This window comes from Bos grunniens, chromosome 2 (genome assembly GCF_055505025.1).
Source record: "Bos grunniens cultivar Pamir isolate PY7600 chromosome 2, Bosgru_T2T1.0, whole genome shotgun sequence".
In the NCBI taxonomy this organism is placed as follows: domain Eukaryota; kingdom Metazoa; phylum Chordata; class Mammalia; order Artiodactyla; family Bovidae; genus Bos; species Bos grunniens.
The window spans coordinates 111,817,330-111,834,300 of NC_141166.1; the positions used below are offsets into that span (position 1 = coordinate 111,817,330).

General features: G+C 35.0%; 1 protein-coding gene across 10 annotated transcripts in view; it reads right to left on the minus strand.

Moving 5' to 3' along the window:
* The window catches only part of METTL8 (methyltransferase 8, tRNA N3-cytidine), a 171,161-nt gene that overhangs the window by 114,245 nt on the left and 39,945 nt on the right, over window positions 1-16,971 (minus strand). For 8 of the 10 annotated variants that reach the window (XR_015147666.1, XR_015147665.1, XM_086357998.1 and 5 more), the window contains exon 2: window positions 10,364-10,518. Coding sequence is in view for 8 of the 10 variants with exons in the window: in XM_086357998.1 (XP_086214124.1) it covers window positions 10,364-10,506 (143 nt within the window). In the remaining 2 variants the exon portion in view is untranslated. Of the gene's footprint in view, window positions 1-10,363; window positions 10,519-13,687; window positions 13,835-16,971 lie in introns of all 10 variants that reach the window. The other 2 variants (XM_086357969.1, XM_086357944.1) reach the window with 1 other exon arrangement.

Genomic DNA, 16,971 nt, shown 5'->3' on the forward strand with positions numbered 1-16,971 from the left:
GATAATGTAAAAATCAGAGTTTCACAGATGTTATTTAAAAAACCCAATTACTTACAAACCAAATAATCACTAAACAGCTTTATCACTTGCTTTAATGAATGAGATTGAAACAAATTTTTCCTTTGACTTATTTTAATATATGTGAGCAATCACATATATAACTTGGACTTGATAAGTACATTTTATATTCTGTACATAAAAATTACAGAGAATATTATTAGATGACAGTTATGACATTAAAGGCAAGAAATCATTTGTTGAAAAAAATAGTATTATTAAAGCTGGGGATAAGTTTCTCATCTGTAAATTTCTAAAAATATATAAGAAGGCAAATAGAACAGTCCGTTTTCCTGTTAAAAAAATCAAGCTCTGAGACAAAGAGAGTATATGTGGTTTTTAGCTTTACACATTTGTTTTAAATTGTAAAACTTGCTTCTTCCTGAGTATTTAATAGATTCAGTTATTTCTTAAATTTCTCTAACTTCCTTACACTGTTTTTTATGTTGCTTCATTTTCTTAACTGCTAAGTGAGGAGAATATTATACCCTAAGCCCCAACAGAACAGATTTTCCACTAAATAGTTACAGAATCCCCTCAGAAACCTATAAAATGTTTCTACTGTATTTATGGGGACTTCCTCCAGACCTGCTGCTTTATGGCTGTTCTTATATTGGAAGACTCTGATTCATGTATACCCAAGCCCAACAGACAGCAATAAGAATCATTCAGGTTTATAATAAATACAACTATAATACAATTTAAGCATAGAGACAGCTAACTAACAAACAAACTGAAAATAATCAGGTATTTAACAACCACCACCACCACAACTGAAGGAATAAAATGGTTTATACTGTTTGACTTGCAAATTATACTTCTGGGAATTTATTGTAATGAAGCCAATAAAACAGGAAAGTACCTGTACAACAGTATTCACTGGAATACCAAATATAATAGCAAAAAATTGTAAACAACCTCAGTGATAGGATAATGGAAAAATTATTGTAACTCAAAGGAATATTATGTAGACATTTAAAATGATACATATGAAGATTATTTAAAAATATGGAAAAGTGTATATGAAATAGCATGAGGTTAAAATGCAGGTCCCCAAACTGTAAATGTATTATAATCACAACTACACACACACACTGGGTAAAATAAAAACAATTATAGTAGAATTATGGAATTAAGAGTAACTGCCTTACAGCCTAGATGGGAGGAGAGTTTGGGGGAGAATGGATATATGTACACGTATGGCTGAGTTTCTTCACTGTTCACCTGAAACTATCACAACATTGTTAATTGGTTACATCCCAATACAAAATAAAAAGTTAAAAAAAAGAGTAACTGCCTTAAAATTTCCTTAATATTTTAAAGCTGCTTCAATTAGAGATAATTTAAAAAATATTTATAAAAAACTATACTGTATGTTTAAGATATATAACAATGGCCATTAAAACTTTACATTATCCTTTGGGAGAAAACCCGGCAATCTTTGTAATAAAAAAGAATATATGTTTTCCTAAATAAGAGAATTGAGAAGAAAATATAAAATATATTGAGTATTTCTCCTGAAAACTTGAATTTGAGAAAAAAAAATCTTAAAAAGACAGGATTTTTAAAAAGAAAATTTTCACAACATGGCTAGTAGAATAAAATCATAATTTTGGAGTAGTCATAAGTCCTATGAGTTCAGTTCATATGTGTCCGTGTGTGTGCAATTTTATATTCCTTCTATATACATAGTACATAGTACAAAGGCTTTGACTATGTGGATCACAACAAACTGCGGAAAATTCTTAAAGAGATGGGAATACCAGACCACCTGACCTGCCTCCTGGGAAATCTATATGCAGGTCAAGAAGAAACAGTTAGAACTGGACATGGAACAATGGATTGGTTCCAAATCGGGAAAGGAGTATGTCAAGCCTGTATATTGTCACCCTGCTTATTTAACTTATATGCAGAATGAATCACGTGAAATGATGGGCTGGATGAAGCACAAGCTGGAATCAAGATTGCTGGGAGAAATATCAATAACCTCAGATACACAGATGACACCACCCTTATGGCAGAAAGTGAAGAACTAAAGAGCCTCTTGATGAAAGTGAAAAAGGAGAGTGAAAAAGTTGGCTTAAAACTCAACATTCAGAAAACTAAGATCACGGCATCTGGTCCCATCACTTCATGGCAAATAGATGGAGAAACAATGGAAACAGTGACAGACTTTACTTTCTTGGGCTCTAAAATCACTGCAGATGGTAACTGCAGCCATGAAATTAAAAGGTGCTTGCTCCTTGGAAGAAAAGCAATAACTAACCTAGAGAGCATATTAAAAAGCGGAGACATTAGTTTGCCAACAAAGGTCCATCTCTTCAAAGCTATGGTTTTTCCAGTAGTCATGTATGGATGTGAGAGTTGGACTATAAAGAAAGCTGAGCGCTGAAGAATTGATGCTTTTGAACTGTGGTGTTGGAGAAGACTCTTGAGAGTCCTTTGGCCTGCAAGGAGATTAAACCAGTCAATCCTAAAGGAAATCAACCTCGAATATTCATTGGAAGGACTGATGCTGAAGCAGAAACTCCAATACTCTGGCCACCTGATGTGAAGAACCGACTCACTGGAAAAGACCCTGATGCTGGAAAAGATTGAAGGTGGGAAGAGAAGGGGATGACAGAGGATGAGATGGTTGGATGGTTGGACTGACTCAATGGCCATGAGTCTGAGTAGGCTCCCTAAGTTGGTGATGGACAGGGAAGACTGGTGTGCTGCAATCCATCGGGTCGCAAAGAGCTGGACACGACTTAGCGGCTGAACTGAACTGATACATAGTACAAGTGATGGTTCCTTGCTTAGCTTTAAGTTGATGACAATAACAATCTAAATAATCGTGCATTTGGTTTGGTTTCAAAAAGTTAAAACACACACACATGCTCTCCACAGTCACTTAGCTTGGGTACTAATGTTTCTGAGGTTCCTACTTATAGAAAACTCTGCTGAACGTGGTGCCACTTCCTATTATAATTTTTAACAATCAGTTAGATATAAAACAAAGTACCCAGTGTAAGCTATGCATATAAAATGTTTTGTCTTTGTCATTTACTGTGTATGTAAAAGTGTTATTACAGAATATAATTTAAAGATAAATTTAAGGAATGTATTAGGTGCCTAGTGAAATTAAAAATAAAATATTCTAAAGTAAAAGGAAGAAATAAAGTTAAATAGTTTCAGCCTAAAACTATTTCAATAATCTTTAATTTCATAACAAAGTCATTTTTATTACGTAGTCACAATTATAGTAACAGAAAAATCTGAAGTCTGACCTTTTGTTTAAATATCCTAATCAATTAACAATTCTTAATTTTTCAAGTTCCCTTCCTATATGTTTGGATACACACAAACACTTTTCTATAGAGCTATAAAATCTTCATAATTATTAACAGGACTTAAAACTGTTGTATAGGATCTGTGATTTGGACCATGACAGAGTACCTAGAAATAGGCTTATCTTTCTGCATAAACTATAATAAATCTGGATAAAATAGTATATGAAGCAACTCTTTTTAGGCACTGGACTACACTTCAGACAGCACAGGACTGTGATCCTTAAAAGAAGAGAAAGACAAAAGGTCATTCCCCAATTTACTCTGGCTTTCTGTCTAGGACATGTTCTAGACTGTGGTACAGAGGGGACTCCAAGAAGAGCCTGGCTGTCTCACTGAGTGACAGCTTTGTGAGTTAAGAAGGCAGAAATCAGGGTTCAGAGCCACTGAGATGGTGAGGCTTTGTGTGGCGGAATACTGAAGAAGAGAGGGCTGGACAAAGAGGAGGGCCACTGAAGTCTGCATAGATTGTGCAGTGCGGTGCTTGGAGATGCTAGAGCTCTGGCTAAGCCAGAGACCATTCTGAACACCTTGGGTATTCAGTTAAGACCCCCAAAATGCCACGCTATAGAAATAAGAACCACATTAGATTCAGAACAGATTTAGAAAACAAACTTTTATGGTTACCGGGGGAGAGGGTGGGGGGAAACGGAGAAGGGATAAACTGGGACACTGACACGTACATGCCACTGTATATAAAATAGATACCTAATAAGGACCGACTATACATTACAGAGAACTCTATTCAATACTCTGTAACGACCTACATGGGAAAAGAACCTAAAAAAGAGTGGATATATGCATATGTATAACTGATTCACTTGGCTGTATACCTGAAACTAGCACAAAACTGTAAATCAATTATACTCCAATAAAAATTTAAAAAAGAAAAACATCTGTCAACCTTGATTTATATATGCAGTGAGGATATCTTTCAAAATTTAAAAACAGAGATATCTTCAGGTATATAAAACTTGAGAGAATTTGTTACCAGCAGAATCTACATGACAAGAAATTTTTTCAGACTAAAGGAGAATGGTACCACATAGACACTGAGGTAGACTCAAGAGACCACAAGCGATGAATATGTGACGAAGTATAAAAGACAATATTTTTAAAAATTCTTTCTTAATTCCTCTTAAAAATTACTAACTATATACAGCAAAAATAAGGAATTTCAAAGTTTATGACATGTACAGAAGTAAAAGTATGTGTTAGTTGCTCAGCTGTGTCTGATTCTTTGCAACCCCATGCACTGTAGCCTCCCAGGCTCCTCTGTCCATGAGATTCCTTCCCCAGGCAAGAATTCTGGAGTGGGTTTCCATTCCCTTCTCTAGGGGATCTTCCTGACCCAGGGATTGAACCCACATCTCTTGCATGGCAGGCAGATTCTTTACTGTCTGAGCCACTAGAGGGCTATAGCAGTAAACTATATAACCACAATAAAGCAAACTCTGAATGAATAAGTAGAAACACACTGTTGTAAGGTTTTTACATTTTACTGACATACAATATTGTAAAACATTAATTCTAAGTGGACTTGTATGAAGTTGAGGAAGCACACTGCAATGTCTAGAATTGTGGTTCTCCAAGTGTGACCCATTTTCAGGTAGTTCATTAAGTCAAAACTATTTTCATAATAATACTGTCACTTGCATTTTTCACTGTGCAACATTTGCACTGATGGTATAAAAGCAACGATGGGTAAAACTGCAACTGCCCAAGTATGAAACGAGGCAGTAGAACCAAAGTGTATAGATGATCTCTGATTTATGATGGTTCAGTTTGTGATTTTTCGACTTTATGATGGTGCAAAAGTGATATGCATTTAGTAGACATCATACTTGGAATCGTGATCTTTTTCTGGGCTAATCATGGTGGTATAATACTGTCTCATGATGCTAGGCACTGGCAGTGACCTGCAGCTCCCAGTCAGCCATGTGATCACAAAGATGAACAATCAATACACTTAGAACCATTCTGTACAAATACAACCTTCTGTTTTTCACTTTCAGTACAGCCTTCAATATATTACACAAGATACTCAACAATTTCTTAAAAAATATGTGTGGTATTAGATGATATTGCCCAATTGTAGGCTAATGTAAATGTGCTGAGCATGTTTAAGGTAGGACAGGCTAAATTCTGTTTGGTAGGTTAGATATATTAATTGGATTTTTGACTTACAATATTTTTAACTTATTTGTACATAACCCCATTGTAAGTCAAGGAAGATCTGTACTAGCAGTCATCAATTCTATACCACCAGCCAGGGGATGATAAAGAATGTACTAGTTTTTGTTTTAAAAAATTCAATTCACTGGAGAATGTGTTGGGAAGCATGCAAAAAGCTGCACACTGAAGACAGATGACTGACTTGTAGAAAAGCACTTGTACGATTGTTTGCATTGTGAAGTGAATTAGGTGCTTTTTTCATGGAATGCTATTTTTACTTGAAAGAGCAACCGTAGACAAACTACAGCTATTCAGACTTGAGTATTTGGCATCTTAAAAGTAAATGAAATGAGCTTTAAGGACAGTATTTGCTGTCAAAGATAAATTTTGTGCTTTCAAACAAAAATTTGAATCTTGGATAAACTGTGTCCACCGCCATGAGTTTGATAGCTTTCAATACTTAAAAAGATTTTTCCTGATGGGAATAATAGTGTATTAATAAATGTGATTTCTGATTATTAATGAAATGTGTCATATGGATCTACATAAAACAGGGAACCAAACTTTCCAAATTATCCATGTGTGATATTATAAAATGATACCTAGGTTTAAAAAAAGATTCATTCAAAGTATACGGTGCAACAATGGTTTATAATATAGCAGAATATCAGAAGTTCACTGATATGGTTTCATATTCCATATTTGCAACTAAGAAACTGCTACTAAACTTATAAACTTATCGTGCTTATAAACTCATCATAAAAGTCTATTATAAAACTCTTCTCCTTTACAAGTACATATTTGTGTGAGGCCAAATTTTCTTTATATAATTCAACCTAAACAGCATGATATAACAGATTGAATGAAGAAGCAGATATAAGAATCCAGCTTTTTCCATTGTCAGATATTAAAGAGACTCTCAAATATTTAAAACAATGCCATTCCTTGAACTACATTTTTTGGGAACACACAAATATTTTCATTAAAATATGTAATTTATATGAACATATAATGAATTTATTATTGTTTTAAAATGAATTAATACTTTAAATGTTCAGTTTCAATCTCTAATATGGAACATATCAATATATACAGTCCACATAAAAAAAAGTTTTGGTGTCCTCAATGATTTACAGTGTACAGGGGTCCTAAGACCACAATGTTTGAAACTGTTGCTCTAAAATAACATCTAAAAAATAACTTTAAGATGTATAGTCAAAAAGTTAGTAGAGGAAAATAAAAGAACAGATGAGTCAAAAAATAAACAGAAATATAACCAGATTGTATTAACTTACAAAGCTACCAGGATTGGGTGTTACCTTAAATTTCTCGCTCTTTTTTTTTTCTTGGCGTTAGTTTAGTAGATCTAAAAAGGTACCAAATTGTTTTGATTTGTATTTCTTTTACTGCTGTATATTTTCCCATGTGTTCACATGTACTTCTTTCTGGGTCAACTTTCTATTTCTGTTGCCAATTTATCCACATAACAAAAGGTTTTCATGCTTTTCTAACAACATAACAAATACTCAAATGTTAATCTTGATATATGGCAGTGGAAAGTAATTTAGATTTTCTGTGTCTCTCAGTTTTAGTATTAGTAAAATAAGTGTAATAGTTCTCAAAACAGCATACAACTAAGATTATGTACTTTGAAATTATAATTATCCTATTTCATCAAATCTAAGATACCATTATTTTCTGTACCAGTAGGAAAGAAAAAACACTTCCAATTACAACAGTAAGATGCTATCAATTTTAAGAAATATCCTGATTTTAGAGATAATTGGTGAAAAAATATCTTGGGTGGATAAAAGATAGCTGTTATAGATATATCAGACAATAACTGAATTAACTTCAATTAAATCTTTTCTACTATTGACACTAATTTATAATTCTGACTCCTGGATTTCCACTTATCTTTTTGGCTGTAATAAACATTTAAATTGATTGTTTTTATTAATAGTTCAGTTTCTCACTTAGGAAGGTATGATTTACAAAAGATACACAAAAAAACCAATGCCTTCTCATTTCTGCATAAAATGTAAGAGTCCACAGTTGCTGGAAAAAAAAATTCACTCCTCTCATTAAACATTTACTAACAACCTATATCTATTAGCCTGTGAACTGGGGATTTGAAGATGAAGATTTGGTGTAACTCAGAATTGTTAACGATGAGGAGCTGTAACAGATTATTAAAAAACAAAGTCTATAAGATAGACAGTAAGATGGGAATAGGTATATGGGGGCATTCTTTTTAAAAAATCAAAATGCAAATAATACTAATGCTTATAAAGTTTTATCTCTACCCTATCTCTTATCCCCATGCCCATCCCTGAGATAAACACCATTATCAGTATGATGGGGACCTTTTCAGACATTTCTCTGAGTATTTAAAAACAAAGATATGAATATACATGTAGTAGACATATAGAAATTTCTTAATAAAAATGAGGCCATACTAGAGATACCTTTCTGCAATTTGTTCCTGTTTAATGACATATCATAGCCAACTCTTGATATCAATACACATGGATCTTTCTTATTTTTATTAACTGCTACATTATTTTCCAATGTATGGATATAAACCATATTTTTAAAGGCCTTTTTGAGATACAATTGACATACAGCATATATTTAAAGTGTACGAATTGATAAGTTTGACAAATGTAATCTTCATGAAACCATCACCACAACCTAGATAATGACTATTATCCATCACCCTCAAAAGTTTCCTTGTGCCCTTTTGTATCTCCTCCCTTCCACCCTTCTCCTTCTCGTTACACCCATCTACTGCTTCACCATCAACCACTGATCTGTCGTCTGCCTCTACAGATTAGTTTGCATTTTCTAGTCTAGTAAAAGTAAAGTACACATTCTTTATTTCTAGCTTCTTCCATTCAATGCCCTCCTCCAGGGGATCTGCCCAACCCAGAGATCGAACCCAGGTCTCCCACATTGCAGGCGATTCTTTACTGTCTATTACAATTTGTTTATCCATTTACCTATTGATGGATATTTATTTGCATTGTTTCCAAATTTGATTATTACAAATAAAGCTGCTATGAACAATCATGTAAAAGTATCTGTATGGATATATGCTTTCTTTTCTCTTGGATAAATATCTAGGAATGGAATGGCTAAATCATATAGCGTACCTGTTTAATTTTTAAAGAAGCCGTGAAGCTGTTTTCCAAAGTGATTGTATTATGTTCCCACAGCAGTGTATGAAAATTCCAGTTCCTCTACATCTTCACCAACAGTATTGGTACAGTATTTTGAATTTTAGTTATTCTAATGAAAATGTAGTGGTATTTCACTGTGATTTTAATTTGCACTTCCCTAATGACTAATGGCGGAGAAGGCAATGGCACCCCACTCCAGTACTCTTGCCTGGAAAATCCCATGGATGGAGGAGCCTGGTGGGCTGCAGTCCATGGCATCGCTAGAGTCAGACACGACTGAGCGACTTCACTTTCACTTTTCACTTTCATGCATTGGAGAAGGAAATGGCAACCCACTCCAGTGTTCTTGCCTGGAGAATCCCAGGGACGGGGGAGCCTGGTGGGCTGCCGTCTATGGGGTCACACAAAGTCGGACACGACTGAAGTGACGTAGCAGCAGTAGCAATGACTAATGGTGTTTGAGTATCTTTTCATATGCTTGTTACCTGTGTATGTTCTTAGGTATAGTGTCTGTTCAATATTTTGCCCATTTTTATAAGGTTGTTTGTTTACTGAATTTTGAGGGCTTTTTATATATTCTATTAGTCATAAAATGAACAAACTATTGATATATGCAACAACATGTATAAATCTACAAACATTATCCCTAGTAAAAGAGGCCAGACAAAAAACAGAGCATATATTGTGATTCCCTCTACATAAAATACTGGAAAATGCAAACTAATCCATAATGCATGCTATGTTCTTTCTCCTTCATTCCTTCTTTCCTTTATGTTTTGTTGGCAGATAAATTCTCTTTTATCTTTCTCAGTAAGCTTCTGTTTGAAGGCTGGGTATTATGTATTTTCTGCACTTTTCTGGTAATCTGAGGGTGTCAGAGGTAGGGGAGAAGGGAAAACTCTACTGAGTAGTGGGCAGACTTTATGAGGGTCTGGGTCTGCGTTTTTCTTTTTTGAGATTAAGTCCTATGCTAGGTTTCACTTTACCTAGTTAGGATGTGCCCTGTTCCTAAGTGGGGGATTCCCCTGGGCTTTGGACAGTTCCCTCAATTCAGCATGGAACTCTGGAAAATGGTGAGCCCCACGATTTCCCCTGCTCTGCTAAGACCTAAAATTCTTCTCTAATAGGTAAGAATATGTATTTTCAAGGATTTGTTCTCAACTTTTGCCTAGTGAGTTGCCTAGTGAGTTTAGTAATGATTTGTCAGCTGATCTTTCCGTAGTATTGCTTCTGAGGGATAGAGGTAGGGTTAGGAGCCACTCCAGATCCTTACTTGCACTGGTGGTAAAAGAACCCAACTGACAATGCAGGAGATGCAGGTTCAATCCCTGTGTAGGGAAGAACCCCTGGAGGAGGACCTGGCAACCCACTCCAGTATTCTTGCCTGGAAAATCCCACAGACAGAGGAGCCTGGCAGGCTACTGTCCATAGCGTCACAAAGAGTCTGATACAACTGAAGTGACTTGGCATGCATACAAGTAAGGATGAATTACCCTGGCTTTTATACTTCAACAACATAGGGCTGAGTTTTAAAAATCTTTTTCTGGCACTAAATGAAAATAATAACACTGCTGACACTTAATGTACATACATTATATCACACCTAAAAAGATAACTCACCACATGTTATGTTCAAAAACTTTTGTTGGATCAGTTAAAATCCTTGATCCCAGAGGGGCCACTGGGTGACAACCACTTTGGTATCTGTGAGGTACTTTTCTCATCCTTGGACAGGAAATATAATTTCTCCAAATCACATTCATCCTAATAGGTACCTGGAAAGTTTCAAACAATTAATTAGTCAATATGGATTAAACAATGTATTATTTACCTAAAGCCAAAAACTGGTATAAAAGAATGACAAACTGAGAAAGGACATGAAAACTAACCACTTTTAAATGAAAGATGGGCATGGTAGCTTCTCTCCTGAAGTATTTAGACTTAAGAGAAAGGGAAAGAGTATCTGGAGTGTGCAACACTGTCTGGCATTCTTTACAAGTCACAGCCTTGACGAACTTTGCTTTGCTTGGTATTTGCTTATATAATTCTTAGCACATGGCCAAAGCATGAAAGCCCAGAATCTGGATTTTGTATATTAAAAAGTTTTTTAAAGTTATTATTTTGCTTTGGGAATTCTATGCAAATGTATTTCTGGGAAATATTTGATGACCACTAGACCAAAAACCCAAGTAGAGGAGCAAAATAAGAAAACAAACTTATTAATCTCATTCTCTGGGTTGAGCTGAATAATATAAATACTGGTAAAATAAACAAGTGAATACCATATTAAGATCCCATCAGTTAATTCTAACAGTCATAACACATACATACATTTTTAAAGAATAATCAATCCATCTGCAAAACAGATTTCCCTGTACAAAAAGCATGCTTAAATCCCAGGTCAAAAGGAGAATAATCATTTGATTAGCCAAATCTATCTCCATTTCTGGAGAATAACTTAAACATTTAAAAAGTATGTTATTTTAATTATGTACCAGCATATATGTCAGCTTAAAATCTTTATGGAAAAGTATTAAAATAAGCTCTGCTGCTGCTGCTGCTGCTAAGTCGCTTCAGTCATGTCCGACTCTAGAGAGCTTATTTTGTCTAGTACGAATCCACTGTAATACTGCTTGGCATTTCACCCTCATTCAGTTGTTCATTACAATATTCAGCCTAATGCTGTAAGCTGTCAGGTAGAAACAGATGCTAAAAAGTATGTATATATAATATGCATTAGACACTATCCAAAGTGCTATTAGGCATAAAAATGACATGTATTGTACACCCTTTACCACCTTGTGAAAGTCAAAAGGTTTTAAGACTGTGAATTTCAAAACAAACTGCAGAATGTCAAAAACATCTCAGAGTGCTTTTAAACATAAAATTCAAGATATTCTTTCCAGAGAAAAAAGGCTTAGTTATACACACCAAAAAGACTGCAATGATTCCATTTAAATGTGACTAACAGTGATGAGAAATGAAACATTCAATAGCTAGTGCAGATTTTCTGTTTATTTGTTTTTCCTTCTCTAAATACAAGCTCGTTGGTGGAGGCAAATGAAATCAAGTGCCCCGCCCACCACTACCTTTCCTCTGCTGTGCCTTTGTTCTTTTCTCCTGCCACTGCTCTACAGAAGACTAACAAAACCCTACCAGCACAATTATTTTTAGAGCTCTCTTTCTGCACTGAATATTATTCATAAAATCTTCCATATGCTGAAGAGTAGAAATGGATTACACCTAGAAAAAGAGGCAATTCATGTTCAAAAGTATAAAATGATATAAATGTTTTCTGCCCAGGAAAGCAAAAATCAAAATGAAATTTCAATCCTTCAAATAATCATGTGATACTTATCTGTATCTACTATATATAGAAAAGGGAGAGAGGGGGGAAAAAAGATATGAGTTTCTCTCACTATAAATTACCAGGAACCTCTACAGACAGCTGGAGACAAAAAGCCATAACCAGATTGGGTATTAGGCAATTCAGGAAAATGTCAGAGAAGCATGTGCCTTGCAGACGGCTAGTCCATAGAAAAAACATGATGTGGCCAGCGCCTAAACATGTGGCAATTTGTCCTGCTTAGGCAGCTGCTTCTCTAATTAACCACATAAACATCTATCTATTTCATTTATGTATTATCTGCAACAAGCTTGCATTGCTCTTTATCTTTATTATATAAATATACAGTGCATGCATGTGAATGCTGTCACTTCACTCGTGTCTGACTCCTTGTGACCTGATGGGCCACAGCCCACCAAGTTCCTCTGTCCAGGGGATTCTCGTATCTCCTTGGGATACTGGAGTGTATTGTCATACCCTCCTCCAGGGGATCTTTTCAACCCAGTGATCAAACCTGTGTCTCTTACTTCTCCTGCACTGGGAGCCAGGTTCTTTACCACTAGAGCCACCTAGGAAGCCCTAAATATATAGTAAATTTATATAATAAACATAAAAATGTAATAAAATTACATAAATGCTTTCTCAACTAAATTGTAAACATCTAAGTGTGGTATCAAGCTGCTCACAAATTACTTGTTTGATTACACAAAATTGATGCTTGTCTGACACAAATTTAATTGGAAGAAAGTTACTTCATATTTCTCAAGGGGACTCCTTATATCCTAATAGAGAGGAAGAAGGAAGTGACAGTGTGTACTTTAAGTGCACACTGTGTGCACAGTACACGGGCTACACTCCAGTTAGAGTCACTGCAATGATAAATAAATATGTACTTAATGTCTTGACTATTGTGTTAGCTTAACATTTACTGGATCATGGTTCCATTTTGTGATGGAAAAGAAGGGCAGGGTCAGTTTCCAAAAGAATTATGGTAGAGAATGTTGGTTTCTGCCACCAGAGAGTCCCCTCTCACTGTGTACCCTCTATTAACTCTCTTTTGGCATACCCTAAACTGAATACAAGTTTAACTAAGATATTATATGCATAATGAAATTATATGGATAAGTGGTGTTTTATTTGAAGTAGCACAAAGAAGCACAGCTAAAAATATTCTAATCACGCAAAAGAAGTCAGGAAAGGAAGGAGAAACTAGAGATCTAAACTAAAGATGGAACAATTGAAAAAACAAATAGCAAGATGCCATATTTAAATCCAACCATATCTGTAATTATATTAAGTGTAAATGGACTCCAGTTAAAAGACAAAGGTTGTTCACTTGTATAAAAAAGCAAGACTCAACCATATACATGGAGAAGGAAATGGCAACCCACTCCAGTGTTCTTGCCTGGAGAATCCCAGGGACAGGGAAGCCTGGTGGGCTGCCGTCTATGGGGTCACACAGAGTCGGACACGACTGAAGCGACTTAGCAGTAGCAGCAACCATATACAGGTTTCCTCCACTATCTGAAAGTGGAGCATTCCTGTGAAACCTTTTGTAAGCCAAAATGGCGTAAAGCAAAAAAGCAAGTAGCACACACCTTGCTAACAGATGCACAAAATAAATCAAGGTAAAGACAGGTGCTCAAAGTTATGGTGGCTTGATGCTGAGTGTAGTTCCCAGGGAAGGAGCTCAGAGATGCCACTCTCGATGGTTAGAGTTTGCACTGCCTCTCTATAACAGCTCACTGCAAAACAAACACTGAAAGCTATTTCCACTTTTCACTTCTTTTTGTAAAAGTGAAAATCCTCTTCAGATTTCTTTCATTTAGTGAAAACAGGTACCAATATAGGTCTTTCATCAAAGTGAAGTAGGTAAAGCAAACTTTCAAAAAGCAGGGCATACCTGTACTGTCTATAAGAGAAGCACTTTAAAGATACAAATATATTACAATTAAAAAAGAGATACCATCCAAACACTGCATGAAAAATACCAGTGGAGGTATAATAACAGACAAAGTAGACTTAAAAAAAGACTAGTACACTTAATAATGATGAGCCAATTCATCAAGATATAACAATCCTAAATGTGCATGTACCTGATAACAGAGCTTCAGAATACATGAAGCAAAAATAGAAATTTAAAAAAAAATTAATTTCACAGCAATACTTGAGACTTTTAAAAATTTGAGTATAATTTCTTTACAATATTGTGTTAACTTCTGCTCTACAACAATGTGAATCAGCTGTTAAGTATACATATAGCCCCTGCTCTGGAGCCTCCTTCCCACACCCACCTCCGTCCCACCCTTCTAGGTCATCACAGAGTAGGGAGCTGAGCTCCCTGTGCTACACAGTGGCTTCCCACTAGCTATCTACTTTACACATGCTAGTGTATATACGCCAACACTACTCTCTCATCCCCACTCTGCTTCTTCCTCCACTGTGTTCACAAGTTCGTTCTTTACATCTGTGTCTCTATTCCTGCCCTGCAAATAGGCTCATAAGTACATTTTTTGAGATTCCACATGTATGTGTTAAAATACAACATTTGTTTTTCTCTTTCTGACATACTTCAATCTGTATGACAGACTCTAGGTTAGGTTAATAGCGCTCTCGGTAATAAACAGAACAGCACTCAGAAACAAATTATCAAAAAATCAATAAGGACACAGAAAATTTGAACATTATCAACTTGACCTGAATGACATTTACAGAAAGAGCAATATAACTAATAACAGCAGAAAACACATTCTTTCCAGTGAACATGGAACATTTGCAAAGGCAGACCACATATGCTGGTGTATAAAAAAAAGTCCTAATAAATTCCAATGTATTAAAACGATACAAACTATGCTTTCTGACCACAATAGCAATATAAAATATTAATATTTTTGATGAACTGACTCATTAATACTCATTAATAAATATCCCTCCTTATTTTGATTAACGGTCATTTTATTGAAGTCTATTTTGTCTGATATTAATATAACCCCACCAGCTGTCTTGTGTAGTGTTGTGTAGGGTATGTCTTTTAAAAAATATTCTGTGTTTACGTTTAAAAGAATGAGCAGATTATTGATTCTTGCTTTTTTTATCCAAACACAAGATATCTAGAAAAATTCTCAAATGTTTTGAAGTTAAGCAACGTACTTCTATACAACCTATGAGTCTAAGATTTACATGAGTTAGTAAATCTTAAGGCAAATCAGAAAGTATATTGAACTGAATAATTATCAAATCTTAAAATATCAAATTTTGTGAGATGTATCTAAAGCAATGTTTAGAGAAAATTTTATAGTTTTATATGCTTTTATTAGAAAGGAAGAAAGATCTCAAATCAGTGATCTTGCCTTCAATTTCAAGAAACTAGAAAAACAGTAAATCTGATGAAAAGTAAGTAGAATGAAGGAAATAATCAAAAATAAAAGCAGAAATCAATGAAATAGAAAATGGACAAAACAGGGAAGATCAAGGCCAAAATTTGATTCTTTGAAAATATGAATAAAACTGATAAACCTCTGGAAAGACTGATACTAAACATTTGTGTTCCAGAAAATATAAATTTCTAATAACAGGAAGGAAAGAGGAGACATCACCATAGACCTTATAGGCCTGGAAAAAGGTAACAGGGAGATATGGTGAACAATTTTATTTTCTTTATTAAATGGGATTAATGCCTTGAAAAATACAGTTTACCAATAACTTACATAGTACAAGAAAAAATAGAAATAGCCCTAAATTTATTAAGTAAATTAAATTTATAGTTAAAAGCAAACAAACATCAGGCCCCATGGGCTGCAACCCATGGGGTTCCAAAAGAGTAGGACCCGACTTAGTGACTAAACAAAAACACATTTTAAAAAGCTCAGAAATTAACAAGTGTTGGTAAGGACAAGGAGAAACTGGAGTCCCTGTGAGTTGCTGGTGGGAATGTAAAATGGTACAATTGCTGTGAAAAACAGTACAACAATTCCTCAAAATATTAAACATGGACTTACCATACAATCTACCAATTTTACTTCTGGATATATACCTAAACAAAGTGAAAGTGGGGACTCAAAGAGATAACTGTACATCATGTTTATAGCAACATTATTGACAATAGACAAAAGGTGGAAACGATCCAAATGTCCATCAAAGATGAATGGACATCCTTTTATGATATACACATAAAATAGAACATTACTCAGGCTTTAAAAAGAAGGGAATTTGGAACATGCTGCAACATGGATAAGTCTTGAAGGCATTATGACAAGTGAAGTAAGCCAACTGCAAAAAGACAAATGTTTTATCATTCCTCATATGAAGTTCCTAGAATGATCAAAAGTTCATAGAGACATAAAGTAGAATGGTATTGTCAGGCACTGGGAAGAGGAGTTCAGTATTTAATGGATATAAAGCTTTAGTTTGGGGAAGATGAAAAAGTTCTGGAGATGACTGGTTGTGGTGTTTGTACAACAGTGTGACTAAGCTGAATGCCACTGAGCTGTACACCTAAAAATAGCTAAAATGGTAAATTTTATATATATTTTACCACAATATAAACAAACCAAAAAACCTTCCTACAAAGAAAACTGGAAGCTCTGATGGCTTCACTAATGAATACCAAATGTTTAAGGAAGAAATAACACCAATCTTACACAGACTCTTTCAAAAACTAGAGAAAACACTTCGCAATTTGTTTATGAGATCAGCATAGTGTGGTGGAAAAGCAGTATACTTGTATGAAATAAGGTTTTGAATACTAGCAACATTGTTGCAATGTTTCCTAAGTCTGTTTCTCCACAGACTTAGGACTTCTCCTTATAGTTTGGAATCAAGATTGTCAGGAGAAATATCAATAACCTCAGATATGCAGATGACACCACCCTTATGGCAGAAA